We start from the raw sequence: 27254 nt of genomic DNA on the forward strand, positions 1-27254 counted from the left end.
CAAATAGTTTTTTCATTGGAAACTATTATTAAGTTGAGTCCAGTGAGCTTTTCATAATTGTTGAAGGAAATCAACAATGATTGACGAAAATGGAATACACCTTTGCCTTTTGGTCCTGATTGCGAAGCAGTTCTTGTTCGGAAAATTATCCAGAACTCACATGAATAATCCTGATAAAGTGGGTGAAGTCAAAGTTATTAGCCCTTTCTTTGTGAGGAGGTTATTATGCAAAATTCATATAAACTTTCATAATTTTTAACCAACCGAGAAGTTAAATATCCAGATTAATATTGCATACAATTTTGTTTTAACTATCATTTGATAGATTCATAACATTTAACAAAATTATAGGATAGTTAAATAATGTCTGACTGAGCAAGCCTCTATCATCACTTAAGAAAACGTGGGAAATGGGAATCTTTACCAAAAAGGGAAAGAAATCTCACTCAAATCTCATCAAATTACAGTTTTCTGATTTCTATTTTACCCCTTCTCCTATAACGATCCTTCATCCGCTCGCCCTCTAGGCCAAGAGATAGTAAAATAACTTCCAAACAGCTCTGCTGGCTAATTGAGTGTAAATACACTCTGTGTTCCTCAACTGCCCTCCAGAAACTCACGTCAAACAAGACACATGCGCACTCCTTACGTCAGGTAGCCAGCGGGGTAGCCAGCCTGAAGATATTTTCACCCACTATCACCATGGATCACTCTCTTTTACTTCAGATTGACCAAACCCAATGGTTTGACATTTACTGAAGCAGAAACAGATCAATTTACCTTTCAAACATAAGCCCCCATGTGCTCAAAACTGTTGCTATCAAATAACATAGTCCGAATTGGTTTTAGGTTACTACATTATTTTTATTGCGTAGGTGGGAATGGGCGAGCATTGTGGGGAAAAACGCCATTCTGAAAGAGTATCATAAACTTAACTGTAAGTTATACAAAAATGAGAGTAAGCTAGATGACATAAACCTTTTGTTCTATCCATCAATTTCCGATCCAATCCTAGTCAATCCGGTTTGGGAATTTCGAGAGCGCTAATGGTATTAACCTAATAAACTGCCCTTCAGGCCTCCGGACCTTTCGCTTCACTAACTGGTAAATAATGTATGTGCATGTCCAACAATTATTTTATTATGAAGATCGCTAATAGTTTCTCCGAATATTAAACAATTCCTCAAAGCTGCATGATAAGCATGTTAAGTGTAAGATGTTTTATTTTGGCATGATCTTGTTCCTAATTTCTCATTTAAAGCGATTTGCCCGTGCTCAACACAAACTTAAACTTTTCATCTCTACAGAATCATGTCACCCTGTAACAATCAACGTTCCATCAAAAATCCCCAAACGATCCTACGTCTCGGCAAGGAACGACGCCGCCGCCATCTTGCAAACCATACGAATACAACAAGAGCTCAGCAATGGCCAGATCCCCGCCCAATTCAACGGCATCGCTGGAGGTCGTACGCCCGATGACGACTCCCTGGTCGACAACCAAAGCTCAAGAGACTTCTATGACACACCAAGCTCAAGTAAGTTAGAGTTCTTTATTGTATACACTCTTACATCGGTTAGTAAATATTCTTACCAGCCCTTGACAGACGTTCGGTTCATAAACTCTTTTGGTCACTAGAATCACCTAACTTTGAGGGAATTGAAAACTGCCTAACATTTTGTGAATCGAAAATCAACATATAAAATCAAGACATAATATTTTTTTCACAAGATAAAGTACTCCTGACAAGAATCTAATCTAGAGGTAGATTATCACTAACATCAATATGATAGTGATTGTATATTATAAGAAGAATGTGACAATCCTCCGAAAAGGATGATTTTTTTTTTTTGGGGGGGGTCTGCTGTTCTCGCCACATTCTTTCTAATCGGATCTCGGCACATCAAAATGCGTATTTCGCGCACATTATATAAATTATGATTAATTTGAATAACACAATGGTAAACTCCCAATTCTAATTCAGAAAAGAAAATAATGGAACTTTGATTACGAGTAATCACACCATGCACCACTCGCACACGTTTATGGTGGAAGTCGAGGAAATGTTTTAAAAAATGTATGTCATTACATAACCGAGTACTTTTCTGAACATGTACATATAATCTCGTATACACTGAGGATGGTTTGAGTATTTCACTATGCAACTGATGACCTCTTACATCGCTCCGAATCAAGACTTATTAATATTTACCCCCATATGCAAAAGGGTGCAAATTTGGACCGTTTGAGCCCGCCCACCGAGTGTGAAGTTCGTGTGTGCCCTCATTTTCAGCTATGACCAAATCCACTCACACACCCACCCCACACACACTATAGCACGTGTGCTATTGCCGTAATAAAAAGGTATCACAGGCCTAAATCATCCATTTCCCATAGGCTCGTGTTAAAGTGGCACTTAAAAAAAATCATAAAAAATAAGGATGAAATTCGAGGGTTAATTGTTTATTCTGCAATGGATAGGATATATCTCCATATCTAACCAGAAACACGTACCTTGACCGGCTCATTTTAAAAATATATCGGCATTTATAAAGACTACACCTGACAGGATCAAATTCATCACTTGAGACAGTAAAATGGCCCTAGTTATTCCGCCAGTAGAAAAATAGTTCTAAAGTAGTGATATATCTTTCCAATGAGGAAAAAGGAAGTTCTTCAGGTACCCTCCCTACAATCAGTGTTAGATTGTTCAATCATATTCAGTCATTTTTGTCAATCAGCAATATCAAATTTGATCACTACACATTAAGCAGGTTTTTCCCACTTCACGTTGTGTGTGAGAATAACTGTCCCTTGCAATAAAATTCAAACTTTCAAATCTTACACTCGCACAAACATTACTTGAATATTCAAATTATGTCTATCAATATCCATGGATGATACAGGTCAAATAAAGAGAGAAAACCCTTAGACACTATTAGGTCGGACTTTGGGGCTTATTAGCGCAAGTATGTAGGTTAACAAATCATTTCTGTCGGCACGGTGTGTGATCATTAACCATTCATTTTCTTCTCTATTCGAGACATGGATCCCCTGTTGCCATGGCAGCATTAATTCCTAACGGGTGTTATGCATTGTTTTGAACTGATGTTGGTAAAAAGACATAATATTGCATTTCACGAAGAATAATTGTTTTCATCTTTGAACTTTTGCGTCTGAAATGAAAACAATCTACGGCGTAGTTGGAGATGAATTATTTGATGTACGATGTTACCAATTTTTCTATTTTCAACTTTGAGGAAATGTGCATCAGTGTTCGTGAAAGAAAAAATCTACCGTCGTTAAAGAAATTTGCTAGAGAATAGAGTAGAATACCAAGCCTGGACAAACAATTAAAATTAACTGCTTTTTCGTAAAATTCTTAATGAATTGCTGAACATGATAAATCAAATTACTCAGAATGTGGAAAATATAATACAAATTCTTTCTCTCACATTAGTATTGTGCAAAATAATATGAACGACGAATAGGCAATTCATGATCGCCAATCGAAAAAAAAAATTATAGATCAGGAAAATCATTTATCATGGAGAGCAGGCTTTAACCACACGTTTCGATGAAAGTCAGTTAGGTGTATTATAGACTCTTTATTTCTGATCTCTGAACAAAAACATAATCCATGACCTATAACAGTAATGATAATGAATGAAAATGCACCTTTCTACATTATTTATCCACCTTTTTTTAATTGGGATGTTTTGTTCTTTGTCATTGTAACATTCTATGGATCATTGCTATCGTATTTACTATGACTGCATTAATGTAAAATATACATTATATATTCATACAAATTTCATGGATGTGTTAGGTATGACGTCAGACAGAGGTAAGATATAAATAATAAAATAAAAATTAAAAATATACAAATGCTCCTTAGTACTAGCGTACGGTCAAACACTTTCACTTTATATATCAGTACGTATATGTTAAGCAATCTTCAAGCTCTTATTCGAACCATTTTAGGAACCGTTTCAAAATTCAGTTGTATAATATGATAATCGTTTTTCTGACTGCTTTGATCCCTTTTGACATTCTTTTTATTTCTCATAAAAACATATTCAGTTTAAAATCCAAACAATTTACAGGTCCGCATTTCTTCTGGAATACGTAGTAAAATAAATGTATTTCCCTTCAGCAACCAACATACCAGATGAATTTGACTGACTGGGATATATAGGCCTACATTAAAAAAATCCCTCAGATAAGCTGGTAAAATGAAATATTAATCATAAAGAGAGCGTTAGAATTAATGAGAGGGATAAAAAAAAAACGCTCTTCGTCACACGTTAACACTAATTATGAAAATTAAATCCATCTGATCTGATGAATAGCATTCATAATTAGGCAATTAAGCGGATGCATGTAGACCTGTCTTTCTCCTACTATATAGATTCTATGGCTTTCTCGTTGATTTTAAACAAACACAAAATAAAAATGATTACAAGATAAAATTTGAGATATAAAACTTTTGAAATTACAAGCTGTATGCAATGATCGAGTTTTTAAGGTATACAACTTGGCATAATATGCTCAAATTAAATAACCTGTATCATGTCACCCTGGTAATGCAGGAGCAGAAAAGAGAGATTTAGTCATAATTGTCAGTAATTGTGATCAGAAAGAAAAAAATTACAGTGATGGAAATGATAAACATCAAATCAATTTCGGAAATCGATTTTCAACCAAATTAATACCTAGATTTTGTATAGCTAATGAACGAATTCTCATCTCAACAATATGCACCGCCAATTGCGAAACACTTCCGAATAGATTGACGTCAAGCCTGCGTGCTATCATGTAGGATTTCAACCCATCGAACACTCTCTATACGATGATTAATGTTCATTCGTTGAAATCAGACTACCATGATAAACACCATACGATAGGGCATGATATTCGATCAATAAACAGAACGGTTGGCGTGTCACATTCCCATGCAGCTGAACATGGTGTCTCAATCGTAGGGTGAAGTGATCGAGAAAGGAAATTACTAAGATCTGGTGACATTTGTTCTTGCGAGATTACTCCGTCTCAAAATCCACACATCAAGTCAATTACAACCCTAACCTTAAACCAAACTCGAACTCTGCATGACTCTTAACCAATAACCCTATCAGCATCACAACCCTAGCTAACCCTTACCTCATATCTATAGGGCTCACAGGCCTAATTCATTTCCCATAGACTCTTGTGTTAAAGTGGCACTTAAAAAGAATTCATAAAAATAAGGAGGAAATTCGAGGGTTGAATGTTTACTACCAGTGGATAGAATAAATGTCTGACATTCCATATCTGACCAGAAAAGGGTACCTCGACCGGCTCATTTCAAAAATAAATCAGCATTTACGAAGACTACACCTGACGAGACCAAATTCATCACTTGAGAGAGTAAAATGACCCTAATTCTTCCGCCAGTAAAAATATAGTTCCATAGTGGTGAAATATCTTTCCAATTTGGAAAAAGTAAGTTCAGTAGGTACCCTCCCTAGAATCAGTGTTGGATTGTCAGTCATATTCATTCATTTTTGTCAATCAGCAATATCAAATTTAAAAATTGAGCAATGAAAATCTTTGGCCTGCCAGTTGTGATTAGGCCCGTGCAGCCTTTAGAAATTTGCGGAGGAGTATCCGTAACCGGAGCAAATGTCTTACCGAGAGGATGCAATGTGAGGATGCAGTTATTATTCAATTAATTATAGCTTTTCTAAATATAGACTTAACGTTACCCTTGATATACCAAGTGAATGCATCTTTCAAATATTACAGCGCACTGCTCATACATCTTTATACTGAAAGCAATGAAGAACTTGTTTAGTTCTGTTATGTTCGTTTTCAAATATTGTATGAAAACAATTATGTTATTGATCAATTGCCTTGCAATATTTCTGCACATGTACCATACAATTATGAGAATTGCTCAAGACGTTGCTTGCTATAGGTGAATGTAGGGGATTAAAGTCTAGCCGCGAAATTTACATAACTTTTGATAGGTGGCGTGGGATATTTCGGTTATTCGTGAAGTTTTGCCTTATAAATAAAATCCGAGTGAAAAATTGCTTTCTGATTTATCATGCCTATTATTAATGTGCATGTTGTATTTGCTGAGGAGCAAAGTATTTAATGATTGTAATTGGCTGTTTCTTTTGATTTTCTCACGAACCTCATATCAAACTAAGACATTTAAATAAAATTTCGGAAAGATATGATTCAGTATACTAAAAAGAAATTATTAGTGGTGTCAGATATCAGATTGAAAGCCCATCGTTATATCACATTTGTTATTAATTCCGCTTAAGTTCATCTTGATTGTTTTGTTTACAGAAAAATGAAAACGAAAATGATATGAGCTGAAATATAACTTGAAATGCAGCCATGAAAAATTAACGATGCTAAATAAGATAATTCTTCAAGGTACTTATATCTTGGTTTCAAGTTTTTCGTTTCTGTCTGATTAAATTAAAACGCAATGTACATGCAAATGCTGCGGGAGTATCCAAGAAAATTTCAAACGGCTCTGTCATAAAAAAGCGACATTTATTTACGTGGATTATTTACAACGTCCCAAAGCCGTAAACCACACTCAAAATTTCAATGGGTTTGAGGTGTGTTCGTTTTGTTTTACGTCAGTGGTCGCTGATATAGACCAGTATGGAAGGGGAAGTTTACTCTAGCTCGCAGTTTTAAAAATAGCAAAAAAATAAGGAAAATATATTGGTTTTATGAGGGAAATCCATCAAAGATTAAAGAAGTTACTATATTTTTTTTATTGTGACGTATGCAAGCAGCTTTCCTACATAACAAAAAAAGAAGATCAATGAAATGTCCTTTTTTTCTCTTAAATAAAAATGAAAACAGTTTTCCTCGTACTTTCAGTACGCCTATATCAACAGACATCATTTCACACCCGCTCCCGAAACAAAACAAATTAGTCAAAACGAACCATTAAAAATTGAAATTTATGTATATTACATTACATAAGATATAGGGCAGCTGCTGGGATCATGATGTCACAAATAAAACCCTTAAAATTCTAACAACTTTTTTAATATATGATGGGTTTTCCTCAGACCTTCACCAATATTTTTATTATTTTTTCTGGTATTTTTTACAATAATAAGATAAGACAGTTAAGGGGTCTGCCAAGAAGCCGGGGGTCCACGAGGCCAATTTTTTTTTCTTTCATTCTTTTCTCATTTAATTAAATGTTATTAACCGCAACTCAAATGGTGTGTTGAATGATTATCTAAGACATTTATGTAAATCAACAGCATTCATGAATTTTCAACCTTGGGTAATTGGCAAATTTAAGTTCATCTTAAATGTAAACTTCAGTTTACATTGAAGCCTATCGAAGAGCATTACATAATCGTCATGGGCCAAGGCCATGGACACATTGGTACCATTAGGGAAGAAAAAAGATCACAGCGATCATCAAAAACTTGCCAGAAAATTTTCTGATTAAGTCGAGACCAGAAGTGGTACTTTAAGTGGTTACATGACGATCCTCTTTTTTTTTGGGGGGGGCTTTATAAGACACTTTCAGTTTTTTTAAAGACAGTTACTTATACTGAGACACCATAATCAAGACATGGCTGAAAAGACAATTTATATCAAGTATTGATTAAAGATTTGTTAAAAAATTTGCCAATTTCCCAAGGTCGAAAATCATGAATGCTGTTGATTTACATAAATGTCTTAGATAATCATTCAACGTCAGTTATCATGTATGATTATACCCAAGAACCTGAACTTGCTCTATGAATTCGTGACCAATATAAATATCAAGATATTTAGTTGATTCAGTAGAGATTAACATTATCATGGTTTTACTTATATCTCTATTAAGACTATTTCTCTTATATGTACCAATTATCTAGAGTGAGCAACGTATTTTGTAGATTGAGAGTAACATTATGCATCGATAACAACATTATAAACATAGAAAGAACATACAAGATTAGTAAGACCTTATGATATATCGCTTATAAACATGGGCGGAAATCCCAGGGGGGACAGGGGGACGTGTCCCCCTACTAAAATAGTACACTGTAAAAACTGTGGTGTTAAAACTGACACCAATTGGTGTTAATAGAGGACCACACCCTGAGGTGTTAAAATTACACCCTAGAGATTGAACATAACACCAAAGAGTGTAAATGTAACAACCAAAGGTGTTGTAATAACACCTATAGGTGTAAAACTAACACCACCAATTTAACACCGGTGTAAAATAACTGGTGTGGTCCTCTATGTACACCGGTTGACACCACAGTTTTTGCTGTGTAGGGGGGGACACAATATCAAATGTCCCCCTATTATTTTGGGGTCTTTCATGATGGTAAGAAATACATCATTCAAAATCGAAATAAAACATGTATTTTGGGATGATAACCTTTTATTTTGCTTGTCAAATTTTCCAGCCCCTCGTCCCCCTACCTTTTTGGAGAGATTTCCGCCCCTGCTTATAAATAATGAAAATAGAACAGGAGCAAGTACGCTGCCCTGTGGTACCCGATGATAATGTCTTTATCAAAGAAATTTTTACCCTTAGAACAACCAAGTTGTTTTCTTTCAGTGATAGTAAGAATGACATTTAAATTCTTTGTCATAATTTTCAAGCTTAAACATGAGTAAATCATGATTAACGCAGTCAAAACATTCCTTTATGTCAAGAAAAAACATGAACTATTTCATTCTTTATTATGAGAGTCTCATGAAAATCATCAATTACCAGATGAAGGCAAGTGATTGTACAATGATCATGCGGGAGAAATGCATCTTGATCGACATTTATCATATCAAGCTCTTTGAGATTAATGATAAAACTTCATCACCATTAATATCAAAAAGTGATTTTCAAGCTCTAATTCACGAAATAACTAGACGTTGTCCCGGATAGATTACTCAATACCTAAGGGATACATAGGGCATGCGAACCGAGTTCTTCATCAGGGGTCATTCAACCGGTGCTCGTCTTATGGTGACTATTTTTCTTTCATTTTTCTTCCTTTACTTGACTGTGTATGCCATCCTCAGCATCCGGGTCCCGTGAGGATATCACCAGGAAGAACTCAACCAGTCGAGTGTTTGACCGCATTATTCAAGAGGCCTCCCGTCTACCAAGTCATATCAGCCATAAAGGTAAGATTGATTCGTGTTTGTGTGTCTGGTGCAGGAGCCAGGGGGGAACCAGGGGAGCATTTAATGAAACATCTTGTCAGTGAACTTTCAAAGGTAAATTTGCCGTTGGCCAATCATTGGCGAGGATTTCAGTAGCTTATGTGAGATTCACTGAGTTTTTTTTTTCATGAAAGGCTCCTTATGATATGACAGCTACTCTTTCGATCAGAGTTGTAAAGAGGAGAGAAGGGGTGGGGTCCAGGCTGATGAAATGAGGGAATGGGGTTTATCGCGAGGATATCCCAGCTGGAATGGTGGGAAACATTGTTGCTTAGGAAATGATTCGAACTTTGTTGATTCTTTCCGTTGAATGATTATTTCATCAATTTCTTATGCATTTTATTGTTTCCGTGAGGGAAAATGATTAATTTCAAATAGGAAATCATGATTCTAAGGGCCTAGGATGAGATGCGAAATTAAGTTACGTCGATGTTCTTGCTTTATTTTGTATTATAGGGGCAACGGTTTTAGGGTGGTTTGTCCTTCGGTCTTCTTTTTTGACGCGGAGCGACGAAATTTGATTTTAGGAATGGCGTAGGGGGACGTGCATCTGTGACGTCATCCCGAATAACTTTCAATAATTTCATAGAGGAATCAAACTTAAAGCCTGTGTATAGCTTTGGTAAAGGGTCAATAATGTGATTGATTATCGAATATCATCTAATATGACAGTCTTACTGAAGCGTAGAGACCGTTAGATATTTTTCCAACTGCACTTCTCTGAGAAAATTTCAAATATTCAAATCTTGGATATATAGCGCCCTCTCTCGGCGATGCTTGTTTTAAATTAAAAAAAATGGGTATTCAAGCACTTATCTTATAAATTTAGTGATTAGATATCCAAAAGTTACAGACAAAGAACATATCTTGAAAGTTTCAGCCCATTCCATGATTTGGAATAGGATTTAATTGAAAGACAAAAACACACAGATATTTTGATTTGATCGGGTGACCCGATCAAGTTAAATTTCCATGTAAAATCGCAAAATTTATCCTGTAAAACACATTTTCATTTCATATCCTCCACATCATAACTGTTATAGGGCATATCCATTCGTATTAGCTAGCAATGATTTGGAATAGTGATAGGTGCATTTTGGTGGATTTACCAAAACTATACACAAGCTTTAAAACCATACATCTTGATACCATTTTATATTAGCATCTTTAAAAACGAAAGCTGAGAGACACTATGTCATCTACCCTTTTCCAAAATAAGTGATCATACACGCTGTCAGTTAGTAATTGATTTTCGAGGTATAATCTTCCTAAAAAGAAATAAATTGAGACAAAATAAACCTACGAGAAATCTCAACTGGTATGGATTATTCATTTTTCAGGAAAGGTTTCTAGACCTCTGGAAGGACACAGATAGGAAGAAAAATAAATCGCAAAATGCAAATAAATCTCTTGTGGATAGTTGAAAGACGTAAGAGATCCTGGCTTTGCACCTGCAATGCGGAGGTTAACACAATTGCCCCTTTCAAACTCCATGTTAGGGTACGGTCGAAGGTTTTCATGCGTGAAAAGCCATCTTTTGCCGTGAGGGGAAATCGATGAGAGGGATTTTGTGAAGTGTATGTAGCATTCTGAATGCACTCATAAGCATCAAATCAGTAATTTGTCTGGAACAGAGCCGAATTGTGAATAAAGGCAGTACATATATCGATGCCATGGATATGGCCAGTAAACTTTGTGATGCTACATTGTAAAGTTTAGCCAATAATGACTCGATTGCTTGAATATAAAAACAAGTTATTGAGTATTGCTATATAATCATTATATTCATCATGCTTTCCATTATCATTTCTCTTCTAATAACCAACATCATTCCAAGTGTTTTCATTGCTGTTAGTATTGTTTTTATATGATCATTATTGATGATTTCTTGAAATCATTTTCATTATCATTAATTGTAGTCGACAACATCTTCATTGCCGTCATTATTTTCACCATTAAAATTCATATTTAAAAGGTTTAATCGCAACAATTATGGGGGCGTCTTGGGCCGGTGGTTTCAACTCTCGTCTTTTAATCAGAGGGACTTGGGTTCGAATCCCAGCCATGATTTGTTTTCCTTGAGCAAGAAATTTATCCCCAATGTGCTGCACTCGACCCAGGTGAGGTGAATGGGTGCCCGGTAGGATTTATTCCTTAATTGCTTTAGCGCGTATATGGCGGCTCAATCTATAGCCGGGGTAATAATATAATACCAAGTATCAAGTGCAGTATAGAGTATATGCAATTATAGTAGCTGCGTTACCTAAATGGACCATATTAATATTATCATTATTATTATTATTATCTTTATCAGCGCTAGCAGTAGTTACATAGCAGCACCAACAGCAGCAGTCGTATTCGTAGTGACAATACCTTGGGAGCGTTCCATGAATACCTTTGTCAACGATTTTCACCAACAGATGCTCCTGAACATCCTTGAACCTGATTGACTGAGAACAAAATTAGTCGGTGAAAATCACAGACAAAACTCTTCGTGGAATGCCCCCAGTATAAGTGTCAGCTTGGACACTTGGGCCAGAGTGATGGACTAGAGTCGAGTCCTGGCCTAGTCCCACATCATTCCCTGGAGTCCTGGACACAGCGTCCGTGTATATCTCCCATACAGCACGAGACAAGTTTGGAATAATTAAGATCACCTTTACAAGCTGTCCACTCGTTTTCCATCTTTGCCTGTTGTTGAATATCACTCATAGGCTTAATGATGAATTGTGATTAAATTAATGATATAGATTTATGGGATGCGGAAAATATCTCCCATATAGCATCATAATAGAGGCGATTTGGGAATAATATCCTTCCTTGTTAAATATCGCACTTTTTTATTACATATTTTACTTTAATACCTTTAATGAATTATGGCTCGATTATTGGTAGAGATAAAGGGATTCATGATATTACTCATACAACACGGTATGTGTATAGAAGTAGAGACCAGCTTGGAATATGATCAGCTTGACTATAGCTATCGACTAGTTTTCGAGCTTTTGTTGTTAAATGTTGCACTCATAATGATAAATTGTGAATTGATTGTACGGATTCAAATGTTATGCATGCAAAATAATATCTCCTATCCCGCACTATTGACGTATAATCATAGAGAAAAGTTGGAATGTGATCATCTTGACGAGCTGCCTTCCCATTCTGTCTTTCCTTGCTGTTAAATATTGCACTTTGATAATGATTTATGATTGGATTAAAACGGTATGGATTTTGATGGATTAAGTGTCACTCTAGCCTTTTAAGCCTCGTGGCTGTTGGATCATCACCCTGATTAATTGGATCAGGGTGGAATGAAAGAGAGGATATCACCGGCTTTAAATTGATCTATCGTTCTCGGAAGGAGCCTCGCAGATTTTCTTCCATTTAGCGCAATTCGCGATGTATCCATCATATTCATACTGCTATCAAAAGACCTATTGGCTGCAGAAAGATTGGGTTACCATGGCGACGGGTTATTGATCTCCACCGTATGATTTAAAAGTAATAGTCGCTCCTTCATGCGAGATGATATTGATTTTCCTATCTTAAGGTATGGGTAAAATGGTTCTATAATGTATTCATACGCAAGAGTCAATCGCTAGAGAATTACAATAAATATTAGGCCTGTTAGAATTTCAAACAAAGCAACGAGGAAAAAAGCAAAGGCGTAGGCTACAGTCACACCGACCAAACCGATTCTAGATCGATCAAAGTTATCATGCCTTTTTGAATGGAATACTATCGGTCGGTTTGGATTCCGTTTTGTTGGTGCGACTATGGCATTACCCATACTACTATTCCTCATCAATTTCCGTTACTTGTAAGGGCAGATAGGGCAAAGAGACACTCTCAAAAAGAGTTGAATACTATTTTAGAATAAACATTTCCGAGTGAAAAAAGGTGCGATAGGACTCTTTCGGAGAGGGGATTTTTTTAACACTCATGTACACAGAGTGAAGATACATGTCCTGGTTTTGCATAGATAGGATTATCAGTCACATTTTAAAAAAAATAATTAAATGTCTAAGTGCTTACGAAAGAAATTTAGGAGAATCAAAGGAATTACATAATAAATCTAACTTCAAGGATTGACAAGCACGTACCGCCAACACCCAGTGTAGTATAGATCTGCACGCATTTTATCATATTTTTCTGTATCCAAGTGTTTGGAACGTCACGTAAAAAGGTGAAAAGTCCAGTAATCCAATCTCTTAAACCAGGGAGTTTGGAGGTACCCTTTCCTGAACCGTTTGAAAGAAAGAATCAGTGAACCCCCGCCGATCTACATTTTGTACGTTAGGCTTTCAAACACACAAGTACATAAAATAAGAACATAGTCAAGATCTAAACTAAGGTGACCCCGAAAGGGGTAGTCTAGCATGACAACCCCGAACCAATAGACCTTTCCCCTAAAAAACCTACCAGCGCAGCGCGAAGCGCGTTGCAGTCTAACTCGATAATGAACGACGATTGTTACTCCTACTAATGAGTGGAAATGGTGAATGAAGGGGTATCGCCATGGTCACTCGAACAAGAGTACGTTGCCACACAATAACAAGTGAAACGATCGGCATATTTAACGTCTTTGAATTTAGAGAGTAGTGCCAAACCACGGATCACTTCTTAAACGTTTTATTCAATGATGAGTACTTCGATGATGAAAATGAAATATAACCTTCCTATTATCTAGTTGTCATCAGGTCACTGTGAATGTGATAGATGAATTTCAGATTAAGACGTAGCGAGTGAAATGAAAAAGATAGGGAGAGAGAGAGATTCACTGCTCGATACAAAGGAACCCAACAGGTCGTATGGGTAAGGCACAGTTCACTCGAGGGAATTTTATGGTTGGTTGCATGGGAGGTGAGATGTCTCCCGCCTGTACTTCATCTTCACCCTTGTATGGATGTAATGATGTCATTGTATGCCCATGGCGTACCCTAATCCAATGCACTCTCTGAAGCACATTGAGATCAGATTTCAGTTAAGAACTTGTTACTTTCACTACTTTTTTTCCTGCGATATAAATTTACTAAACCTTATGCCCTTACAAGGAGTACGCGTGACCGCACTTTTATCTCAGTTGTTAGATTTTAATAATGGGACTCAGGAATAAAAGGGGGTGCTTTTTCCCCGGGTCTTTCTTCAAGCGTGTATAAAACTTGCTCCTCAACGAATGAATTGTAATGCTGGTTAAAGGTAATGTCAGCAACTCATGCAAAATTTAAAAATTTGCAGTGAGTTTTGTCACGCTGATTCACCCTAAGGGTAACTTTAGTCATACATGTACGACTGTACAAGGTGTCCCATGAAAAAGGAGAGATAAATATGCAGGTCTTTGGTCCATGGTGACGTGTCACAGCGGTAACGTTAGCCAGACGTGGATCCATGGCGAGGGTGTTCTGGACGAGAAAGAGGGAGACATATAGAAGAAAAAATGAAGGAAACGAATAAAAAACGAGGAAAGCGGTAGTTATTAACTTAACTTAACACAAAGCAACTCTAAGAAACAAATCTTCATAAGATTTTTTGATTTCTATGAAAAAAAATCTCGTCTGTCCATTAAGAACTGCTAAATAGACGATTATTCGAACACTTATGCTTCTGAACCTAATCGTATACACCTCCAAATATATCCTTATCTGATATCAGGCAAGGATATTTTTAAATTGTGTAGTATTAAATCGACCCATTTACTACCTGAATCACTCATGATTAATATTAAGCAACGACTAAAATAAAGTAGATCTAAAACCATTGAACCTCTTTGGTATACCAATTCTTCTTTCTTCCTTTCCATCGCCATGCTATGATTAAGCAGATGATTACAAGATACAAAAAATGATCTAATAATCGTTATAGTTCAATAATAAGTAGTACCATTACTGCCCCCACAACCATCAGTACTTCTGTCACTACTACTGCCACTGCCACTACTACTACTACTACTACTACTACTACTACTACTACTACTACTACTACTGCTACTACTACTACTACTAATAATAATACTTATACTACTACCACCACCACCACCATCACTACGAAGGCGACTACTACTATACTGCTGCTGCTGCTACTACTACTACTACCACTGCGTCTCCTATATCTGTAACTCATAATAATTGAACTAATTCTTCTAGCTAAAGTTATCGTTTGTCATATTCGACTGTTTCGTCTTTTCTTTATCGTCGTATTCCTATTCCCATATTCAGCATAGATAATAGATTGATGGACCATGTCGTATCATGCAGGTGATCCAGTAAAAAAAACCCCACAAATTAGATCGAACACTATTGTAATCATTGGAACATTCTGATATCATTTTTCTTCCTTCATTTCCATCGTCATCAATACGATCAGGCATTTAATGATTACAAATGTGTCTCTAGTCAAAATAAAAGTTGATCCACTACCCAATGATCATGATGATCGTTTATGGTTTGTATCTGCTGTTATATTTAAAACGACTGATATGTTTCTCTAGAGTTCATAATCGCTAATAAAATTTGTGCGGGACTCGGGATTTGCTTTAAAGATTCAGAAAAGTCACACAATACTTCTTTATATTTTTGTAATGTTGGGAGATTCTTTTTTTTATTATGGCTTCTCTTCAATCACAATGACTGTGTAAATTAATGTTTCGCATTAGTACTTGGAGGGAGATAACACTAATCTAATAATAATTTATGAGCTCACCAATATCAATGTGGTATAAAAGCACAATAGAGACATTAAATTCAAATATCGATCAAAGATTCATATAATTTTCTTTATGAAAAAAAAAACGGATAAGAGAATTAAACTCAATAATATCTTACCCCAGAAGAGAAAAATAATTTAGTCTTCGTTGACACTTGTTAGATGACTCTTCTCGTCCTATTAAGAGCTTTACGGTGATGCGATGTCGGACTTCGACGAGACTGTAAATCGGTAACGCAAGGTGACATGTTCGGAAAAATAGAAAATATAAAGGTTGTCTACTTCCAACCCAACAATCTTCGTGATATAGAACACCCGAATTTACTAAGAAGAGTCAGAGTTCATTAAAACTGGACCCTTACACTACATTTATATCAATTAATCCTATGTGTATCAATGTCGTCCTATCGGTTAAATTTGGTCAAGCTCAAATCAACTCTGATCCATCTTAGTGAATTCTAGATTTCCACTAAGATCACAAGTGAAATCGTTGAGTTTTCAACAGACAACCATCACTTACCCCCTACATCTACAATGCATGGTTCAGTCAAAATACACTGGGACATCGTTCAAAGGCCATCAAAATGCCATCTTGCATTCACAATTATCCAAAAGGGTCATGGAATCGTTGATTGGGCTTCAGTGTCCATTCAAGATCAGCAATGTTTCATCATCGATATGTCTTCCCATGGAACATATGTTATCACAATTATCATAATTATAAAGTCTTCAGTTGTTCCTGAAAGCATCTATGCGCGTCTCAGACTGATCAACAAACCTCTTGAAAGATTCGGATCAGTAAGACCGACATTTGTTTCAGAGTGACGGTATTCCTTTCCTGCTATGTACCATGGTTAGTTAACACAATTCCAAGGCCTCCGTTTATATTTTGAAATCGTCTCTGCGCGTCCATGGCTGATCAACAAACCTGAAAAGTTCGGATCAGCAAGGCCGACAGTTAGCTTAGACGGACGAACTATAAACAATGTATATCCAGATTTCGTTTTATCAGAGTCGTAATTAAGTTCAGATACCATCCTTGAAAGTCCCTATGTACGTCACAGACTAATCGACAAAACCCCGTAAAAGGTTCGGATCAGCCAGGCCGACAGTTAGCTTAGAGCGAGGATACTCCTTTCCTAGTAGTTTCCTTGGTTAGTTGTTACAATTACAAAACTTTCAGTTGTTCTTGAAAACGTTTCTGCTCGTCAGAGGATAATCAACAGTGCCTAAAAGGTTAGGATCAGTCGAGCCTACAGTTAGCTAAGAGGGAAGAACACTATCTGGTCTATATCAGAGTTGTGTTAAGTTTCGGATGTTCATGAAAAGATCTGTGTGTGTCATAAGCCAATCAAAAGAGTTTTGAAGATACGAGCAAATAATAATGTCCATTCCAGGATGAATAGCAAGGATTAGTCTGTAATGATAACCGTAAGTTTAGCGCAGACACGAAAAGTTGGTTTTGGATGAGGTTGATGATTCGCAACCTAGGCTAGCATGTAGGAGACGCATCATTCCTTTCGTTCCTGGTGAAGAAATATAATAAAAAGAGTAAAATTAAAGTTAATGATTATACAAATTATAACCAATTGCAATTGTCGTCAAAATATATGAGGGGGTAACATTTCACCAGAGCTCCGTAACACAAGATTAGTGATCCGTCGCTAAATGGACTGACCAATCAAGATAAATATTACACGCGCAATTGGTTAAAATTACTAACCAGGAACCAAGCAGAAGTCTTCTTTTGTGTTTGCTATTCATCGCTAAGCTGAATGTTACAGTGCCCGGATGGCAGATAGGGGGGGGGGGAGTGGCAAGCTCCTCGACGTTCCACTATAAAACTTTCATTATAAAACAAAAAGCCTCTTGGCCTCATTTGCCTCTCATAATCGGGTGTGAATTTGTTTCAGTGATTGTCAGTTTTGTCGACTGCAAAGTCATTTTAAACGAGGATCTTTGTTTTTATAACAAAATCCTAGCATTTGGGATATCCTAGGTCCTCCATCAAGCACATCCTACGATACGATTGATGGCAGTTTTGGTTTCAAGTTTTGTATACATGGTTAGGCTATATGCCACCATTCAAAATGTCAACGACACTCAATTTATATTTCCACACTAAGATATTTATAGAGTGTCATGTTCCATTAATGACATTTCATCTTACAGTTATATCATGAAGAGCTTCTTACCTCCTGCTGCCCATGCATGCTCCTTACTAGACTTTTTAACTCCTTGGATCGACCATGGAGCTATACCTCCATGGATCGACGTCATAGGCCTAGAGAAGGGTACCTATTTGTTTGGAGATCGTCAGGTAATGCTGCAAAATTTCAGTCTGGTAGATGTTAGATTTGAGCGGTTGAAATTGATGAACACTAACTGAGGACTGTCAGACTTAATGCTCAGGATGAGGACTTGCATTGTAAAAATGAAGTGTCGGGTATTTTGCAATACAAGTGCATTTTTAGGGTGAGGAAGAGCAGAGTCATGTGGAAGTAGGATGGATGCTGTCAACTGACCATAATTGCATTCATTGAAGAGGCTGCTGAGATTGGTTAAATGCTTCAGAACATTCTGGATCTTATTTAGGAGAGTGTTGCGTAGATCGACGTTACGTGGGTATCTGGATAAGATATGTTCAAAAGTGTCTTCTTCCAAGTCGCATGAAACCCATGTTGGGTCAGTACCCTTTCCAATTTCAAGGGGCCTGGAATTAGATAAGTACGTAGGTGTGATGTGCTGAGCTTTAATTATTAATGCTTGTCGACGGCAGATGGAAGGTATTTGGGGGAAGAGCTCGGATGGAGTCAGGTGAGGGTCTCCTAGTCCAGCAGGCAAAAGAAAACTCGGAGGTAACTCCTTGTAGCGTCTGTGCTTCCACATGATCTTGGATGGTCTTTTTAATGGTAAGCTACCGGGCCCTGTATGACGAGGGATGGATTAGCAAGTCTTCTAGAGAAGAAGCACCTACTTCTCAAGAATAAACCTGAGGTTTTGGCTGTTTGGGTGTCGGCGTGCAGAGCAAGGAAACAATTCCGTACTCGTATTTGACATGCTCCATGTTGAGAAGAAGTAACTATTCATGGTTTGCATCATCATCTGATGCGTTGCCTTGGTCGCCATTGAAGTGGTAGTCACCGGTTGTCGTTGTGGGGAGCTACCTAGAAAGGCACCACCATCTGATCCATCGCTCTGGTACATTGTCAACACTACATACGCTGATGTTTATCCCGACAGTCGACGCCACTCTCCTTTCGCTACAAATTCAAACAAAGAAAGAATCTTACAATAAAAATAATGATTTGTTTTGTATATTAAATGAAATTAAAATGAGTCAGATCCGACGTGTGGATCTCGGAAAAAGGAGGAATTTTGTAAGACTATGAAAACGGGATTCATTACTAAAGTGTTTTTTTACATGTAGGTCATATTTGACAAGAATTACAGAAAAATAATAAAACACAAACGAAGCAGTTTAAAATAATCAAGATGTTAATATTCACTATGTCATATTCGGTCTCGTTTTGGGAAATAATGAAACTGATTCTCAAAAACAGATGTTAAAGAAATAACATCGCAGATTAAATAAATCGTTTACGAGTCACAAACAAAAGAAAAGTCTCACCTAAAAGGTCGTTCGAAGTCATACCGAAAGTATTTGTTGGACATCGTCGTTTTCGTTGTAATGACCACGGTAATCACTCGTATGCAATATGGTGATTGCCGGAGACATATTTCGTTCACGTGTTTCTCTGATGGTCGTAATTGCTGCCATCGTCATCCAACTCGTCGCTATTGTTAACATCATCATGGAATTCAACCTAGTAGTCGATTTGATTAGCATTCTCCTTCTGTGGATGGAAAAAAGACAATATTGCAATCTTTATTAATAATCAGAATGGTACCTTTGGATATTGGGGAGGATTTTGATGAGTGGAACATAATAAAGATTTAAAATAGCAAGACATTGTCTGAAGATGTACATATATTTATTGACTTTATACCCTGTTTACGTTGGTACGTATTTCATGTGAATCACACTTTTTGAGACGAAAAATGTATTGCATTGCCATGTTGAATATTTGTAATAATTTGAATAACTATCATTGTTCTTATTCGTGTTCTCATGATTGTAGTATCTAAGAAGATATCAGCACCGGAAATGCAAGATATCCCAGAAGGCATCGCTTCTTCTGCTTCAAATGGGCACGGACATGTTAAGAAGACGTTCAGATGGAAGACAAAGGTACGTTACTGTTAAATCCAGGGGCAGTGCTACGGGGGAGGGAGGAGGGATTGGTGGTTGGGGTGAGGGAACCGCCCTCTATTTATAAGTAGTGAAGAAAAGGGAAAAGTGGAGGAAAAAACGAAAATGAGGAAACGGGGAGATAAATGTTAATGTTTATAATAATGATGATGACATTGATGATGATGATGATAATAATGATAATAATAAAAATAAATATGGTAATTATAACAGTGATATTATCCATTTGCATCACTGCAAGAATTTTACAGTTATGTACTATATTCTGTTTTTTAAATTGTGTGGCAATATGGCCAATCCTTGTAAAAGAAAAAAAGTCTTTTAAATCACAAAATGAAAATATCTAAATTACAAACAATCGAAGTTTTTTTCTTTCAAAGGAAGCAGTACGATATTTAACATGCATGCAATCACGGAGAAAGGAGCAATGACCAAGTGATATTCTATTTGCCAAATGTCACACGTTTGCCCATGGGGATAGCATGTCATTTTGACACACTTAATTTCATACAGTAGACCTGTTTCTTCACTTTTTGTTGTTTATTTCGACAATGTTATTTGACTTATATCGAAAATTCATTATGTAGTAGTAACGAAACATATTAAAATGCACGATCTAGCTCGAGGCAAATGTTAATAAACTTTTCAATTTGGCTGATAAGTATTTTTCTCATTGTGTGGAAAGGATAGGTCCGTTTCCTTTTTTAAGTAGGGCAAATTTATGAGAGAAGAGGAAAGAGGATGGAGAGGGAGACAAAGAGGGAGAGAGAGCATGCGTGCAAGAGGGGGGAGAGAGAAAAAAAAACGGTAGAGAAAATAAAAAGGGAAGGGCGTGTGGAAAGCAAAGATAGAGAAAGAGAGAGCGGGGTGGGGTGGAGAAAGTAAAGAGTACAATAGGAAAATTGTTTGGAGGGAATCAGGACTTCCGGTCACAACATGAAATTTTGAAGCCGTTGATATAAAACAACAAACGATTCACCCGGTTATGAAATATATGTGACACAAGACACGCTTCTTCTACATGTATATTGAACTGGGAGTTCGGATTTCCTCCTTGCCCAACACAAAAAGTATTCCCGGCTGTATTCTATATACAGAAGTCAACAAGACCACAATATAAATCCATACTTTAGACGAGAAGCGGGGGAAACTCGAAATAAAAGATCAAATTGCCTCGTCAGAAATCGTCACTTTTAAAAGCCTTTTGCTGTAAATCCCGTGGCATTAGCCGCGCAATTAAGTGAAGTAAGATCGGAGACAATGTAATGTAATTGAGATTTAAGGTGGAGTACGGGGTGATCACGCGTGGGTTTATCTTTTCAGCGAATCTTCCTCCGCCGGGAGTCAACAGTCACACTTTCACACAGTAAATAGTATGTTGAATATTGTTCATTGGGAAGACTAAATATTTACAATTCTTTACATATTCACCTGTAGCCAGATGAGATGTTGAATCTAGAGACCTTGCTATATACTTATCATTCGATTTGTTTGAACTTAGAGTGAAATTCATGTCAGTCACTGCTTGAAGCTACATTTTTGCTACATTAATGGATTTTCTTACATGATAAGTGAAGCAAAAAAAAAAAAGAAAGGGATCGAGGGACAAAAGAAAAAAAGAGAGGAATATGAAGGTAGAAGTCAATATTCGATTATTCATTTTACTTGTGATAGGTGATGACAATAGGCCTACATAATAAACAAATCAGTTTATGAAAAACGTCCTCATGAAGTGTGTGTGCGTTTGTAGGGGTGGGTGTGTGAGAGATTGTGGAAGGGAGTGCGCGTGTGTGCGTTATGAAGGGTGATGTGTGTGGTAGAGAGAAACTTGAATAACTAATATGTTTGAGGGTGTTCTTGTTTTATGTTGGGCCTATACATTGGTTCATTGAATTAAACCAGTGAATATATTTTAATGACTTGCCCTAATACATGCATCAGGAAGTGGCCCCTTCAGAATATTCAATCTTAAATCTTAAGGTGTGCAAAGGAACCACTTTACAAAACTAAATTATTGCTAAATCACATTTTTTTTCTATGTCATGTTTGTTTATTTTTTTTAAGAGAGCTGTAAGTGTACCAACGCGCCCTAAGCTGGTTGCTACGTCAGGTCCTCAGTCTCCCATCTCATCGTCCTCAGAAGGTCAAAGAAACCGTTCAGCTTCCGCAGATAACCTTTTAAAACCAGGTAACTTAAGGGTTCTAGGGGCTGCTTCCTCTCCAACCCTAATGCCACAGTCAGACCAACTAAATCGAATATAGACTGACGTAATTTCGAATGGCAAAATGAGCATCTGTCGGTCTGGAATCGGTTTCGTTGGTGGAACTGTATTATAAAGAAAATTGTGACAAAAAAACAAAAAAAAAAACAAATACAAGTCAAGAAAATTACAGAAAAGTGTTAAATAGACTTTTACTTCCCTCACCTGTCACGATCTATTAACGACTATATTTTTTTTACTCTTTGTTTCTGCGGACTTTAATTAAGTGAGCTGAAGCTCCGGGTCAACTCGACAAGAGTCAAAATAGTTGTCTCTCAGTTGATGTCATATAATTTTAAGTCAGTATAATCAACAACTTATAATATCGACTACCAGCTTACCTAGGCTAACGTTAGTTTGAGTAAATCTAATCACGAATGAATAAGATTGTGCATCTATATAGAGAGAACAAGAAAAAAATAAGGAAATGATGTTGCACTTCTGTAGTATAATTATTAGACTTGAGATCCAGTCATTAACTGTGGGTGATGTTTTAGCATTCGAGATCATTGACTTTTTCAAACATAGTAAGAAATCTGAATTATCCATTTTAGATAGAAGATGTGGGCGCATTTTGAGATACTAGTTGGAAAAAACTCTCACTTTGAGCATTTTTTTTTAGAATGTACTAACAAGAAACATGATGCTATCATGTGAAGAATTAATGTCGTTAACACCTTAAGAGGAAAAGGACGCGTACACTATTGCTTGTCACGCAGGCTGTTGAGAACTATCCTCAGAAATCTTGATACAAGTTTTTCAATCTTGCATTATTTTCACCTGCAATATGAGATGATGACTTCAATAGTGAATATCTTGTTTTGTTTATCTTGTATTCGGCATCACCTGTTATGATACCGACCTATCTAAAGATAGCCGATGAAAAAATATGTATACGATATACGATATTTCCATATCTTTATCAAATTTTTGTTAGCAAGGCTGGAGGCTAAGCCATAATAGTTTGAAAGTCACATCCCGTTGATGTATTTCTTTCGCAGATATGACTAGAGTGCTTTCTTCATCATAACAAAAGAATCAAATAACAAGATCCTTTGTCAAAATGCAAATGTATACCATATCAAGGAAGAGGAAAAGTAGGGAAATCTGAGAAAGGTACTTGGGAAATTCAATATTTTCTGAACAAGATATTGCATGACATGGATTCAGTAAGTAAGAACTTCTAAAATGTGTTCAAGAAAAGAGATTGAAGTACATGTAAAATTGGTATAGTAATTATTGATATAAACACAAGCTAAAATTGGGCTAAATATGACCAAAAATCACATCAGTGTTTGTTGTTTGTATATATGCAACAGGATATTGCTAATAACTCCTACCTTGCAAGATGTGAATCAAACATTATTGTTTAGTGTCATACGTGGCATAATGTGCAATAAAATGTTTATAAATCGTTAACGTTGCTAGAACTGACTTTTTTTATCTCTGCAGAACCAATTGGAACACTTCATATACAATTATGTCATAAAACGCAAGATGAGCAACTCATAGTTTCTATTTGCAGGGTAAGTATCCATAAAAGGCTAGTAATGGCTTGTAAAAAGGGGGGGGGTGGGCATGGGGTTTCTACCCTCCAAAAAGTTCCGCGACCAAGTAAAAAAAAGAGAAAAGGAAAAGCTTGAAACACATTAGTTGCTTACTTTAATATCAAGATACATCACACAATCAGATTTTTGTTAATACCCCCATTTTTTCGCTCGTTAGCTTCACTCACTCGCAACTTTAAATAAAAATTTCCGTTATGTAGAGCACCTTCAATTTTGGCTCATTGCGACACTGAAGGCAGGGAAATGACGGTTAACAAGAGAGTTCATATATACCTTCAGATAATTCATTACAAGATAAGAGCGTGTAAATTTGTGTTTCATAAAGCTGTTCGTAAGTTAAGAGCGACTTTAAGAACGACTGGTGACCCTTTCTTGTGGTTAATGGTATGCACCAAAATGTGCCATTGGTGATGGTCTAGCGCATGAGAAAGGTACAACAGTCGTTTTAAAGTCGCTCTTTACTTACGAACAACTTTATGAACGGCCCCCTGGAATATATTTATTTAATATAAATTATATCTGGAAGTACCTCAATTTCTCTCCATCATTATTGCTCACTTTTATAGTAGAGGGAGCGAGAACGGTATTTATCATGTCAGAATTTATCGTTGCCACTTCGTATACATGTTTCCCAAGACGTATTTCTCATGCAATTCAATTTTCTTACTCTGCCACTTACGCGAGTTAAAGCTGCACAATCTAACTTCCAGATCAAATAGGGACATTGATTGTAGAAGTGTTTTCCATTATGTTTCAATTCGGGTTGCCGCTTTATTGCAATGTCATTGCACTTTCCCATTAAATTCTCTCCAAGCTGCTGAGTAAATGAAAGCGGGGTCAGAAAGGAATCGTGCTTTGAGATATCATGTGCATCCTTTCGACTGCCAGGGTAATTTGTGATTGATATATTCGAGCAGAAAGCAGAATGATATCTGATCTGCTTCCTGTTTTCTTGCAACATATTCAATAACAGTGCCCAGTGAGCTAATTGAAAAAATTGAAACGAAGCGCTTTATCTTTTTTTACTCTACATTGCACATACTTTAAAATTAACATTTTCCCTTTTCTGCTGTCTCTGAATAATATTTGATCTGAGTTTGAATATCAAAGCCATACTATAGGCTTACATGGTTCATTTTTCTTGGTGGTTATCATGTACCATACTCTCGAAACAAAGGCCCATAGCAGGGGCCGCGGAACGGATTTCAAAGTGGGGGAGGGGCGGGGGGCTGACCATGCCAAATTCACAAACATATGGTCATTTTTACGTTTTTGTACATGGTTTTGGACAAAAAGGTGGGGGGGGGGGCTGAAGTCCCCCAGCCCCATCCCCCGCTTCAGCAGCCCACGCATAGCACCCCGCACACAAATCACACGTTAATTCAAGATTAATTTGAAACTCGCATCCACATGGTCTGGGATGTTTCTTTGATAAGAGCTTTAAAGCTCCCTCCGTCACACCAACGAAAGCGAATCCAGACCGATCAAAGCTATTGTGTTATTTACAATGACATCATCTGTCGGTTTGGAGTCAGTTTCGCTAGTGTGCGACCGTAGCTTAAAAGGCATGCAGGCACAACGGATCCGTCTGCAGAAGTGACTATGTGATCTTGACATTATCAATCAGAAAGTAAATGATCATGGAATTCAATCATGCTTAATGTTAAGGAAGCACCCCCCTCCCTTTCTACCACCATCACTTCCTTGTCATGTGCCATCCTCAGCGAAAAGGCTTCACCGTTTGCAAAATGATTATTGATTTTAACAGAATCTCCTACAGTCACAATAGTCGACGAATTAATCTCAACCGAAAAGATATATGCATGATTACTGCAAAACTACGTTATATCATTAAATGATTAACAATTTTTAATGTCGCCATTATAGTGGCTTTCGATTGAATCACGCTGAAACGAGTGAAAATTAATATTCATTTCTGTTCTAGATATTAATATAAATCATACAAAAATAGATTGGCACATTTTTTGTTATTTTTAATAGAGAATTATGAAAATCTGTATTTGATACGTTAAACAAATTATTCAGTAGTATAAAGATGAATATATATATATATATTCAGATCGCAAAATCATGAATGAAAATAGAGTCTGAAAAGGGAATAACTCTACAATTTTTATTTCTTTTTTACTTTTCAGGCAGAAGAATTAGAAATCACCGATAAGCCTTATGCATCTGAGCCTTGTGTTAATCCATACGTCTATATTCGAGGTTGTATTTTACCGGGTCAGAGGAAAAGATTCAAATCAAAGAATTCGCAGCAATTGCAGGTAAGAGGATGTCGTTTAAAGATGTTTTTTTATTGTCTCCACGTTCATGATTTTAAATAGCTTATGTCTATACCTATACCGTCCTACTCTCCGAAGTTCTAGCCGGAACGGGTTTGGTCAGTAAAATTCGTAACTGGAACCGACAGCGGAATTGGAACCGCAACTGCAACCTATCTAAAGTTTACATTGCCCAAATTAATCCTAGATGAATTTTGTATTTTTTTAATGTCATTTCTAAACCTTCTGAAGTTTACACCGGCAGGGCAGTGGACTGCAAATCACCAGTGTGCTACTCACGTGTGGGTTAGAGTTTTGCTCTAAAACTTTCTACATATATTTTGTTCTATATATTACGATCCAGTGAATTCCAAGCTCTAATTTTTCTTGGAAAAACAAAGGGCACTTCTATACGGGTACCACTATTGTTCCTCGTCTCTCTTGTCGAAATCAAGTTCATGTATTCCTATTTGTCATCTGATCATCTCCCCCAAGATGAGATGATCAGATATAAGTAATATGTGAATTACTCATAAACATGATCACTCCTTGTAATAAACTTAAAAAAGGAAAGGAAAGGACCTAATTATGGAAGCTAGAAATGCCACCCGGCAGATGTTCATATAATCATCTCGCCATGTCTACAATCCTTGAAAAAGATGATGAGATGACAAGATCTTGGATCTCGTCATGTCTGCATCCCATGTGAGAGATGATCAGATGACATGATCCTGGACCTCGTCATGTCTACATCCCATGGGAGAGATGATCATATGACAAGAACTTGGATGTCGTCATGTCTACATCCAGTGGAAGAGATGATCAGTTGTCATGATATCTTAACTCGTCATGTCTACATCTTTTCGAAGAGATGATCGGATGACATGATCATGGATCCAAGATCTTGTCATCTGATCATCTCCCCCACAGGATGTAGAAATGACGTGATCCAAGATTTTGTCA

At 36.8% G+C, this 27254-nt stretch overlaps 1 protein-coding gene across 1 annotated transcript in view; it reads left to right on the plus strand.

Annotated features, from left to right (window-relative positions):
* The first annotated feature begins 1216 nt into the window (after nt 1-1216).
* LOC121418057 (synaptotagmin-7-like) overlaps nt 1217-27254 on the plus strand; it is a 40374-nt gene continuing 14336 nt past the window's right edge. Inside the window, exons 1-6 of the mRNA XM_041611762.1 lie at nt 1217-1538; nt 9059-9163; nt 20047-20156; nt 22242-22365; nt 23891-23964; nt 26163-26294. Coding sequence (XP_041467696.1) covers nt 1217-1538; nt 9059-9163; nt 20047-20156; nt 22242-22365; nt 23891-23964; nt 26163-26294 — 867 coding nt within the window. The remainder of the gene's footprint in view (nt 1539-9058; nt 9164-20046; nt 20157-22241; nt 22366-23890; nt 23965-26162; nt 26295-27254) is intronic.

This window comes from Lytechinus variegatus, chromosome 7, assembly GCF_018143015.1.
Source record: "Lytechinus variegatus isolate NC3 chromosome 7, Lvar_3.0, whole genome shotgun sequence".
Lineage (NCBI taxonomy): Eukaryota > Metazoa > Echinodermata > Echinoidea > Temnopleuroida > Toxopneustidae > Lytechinus > Lytechinus variegatus.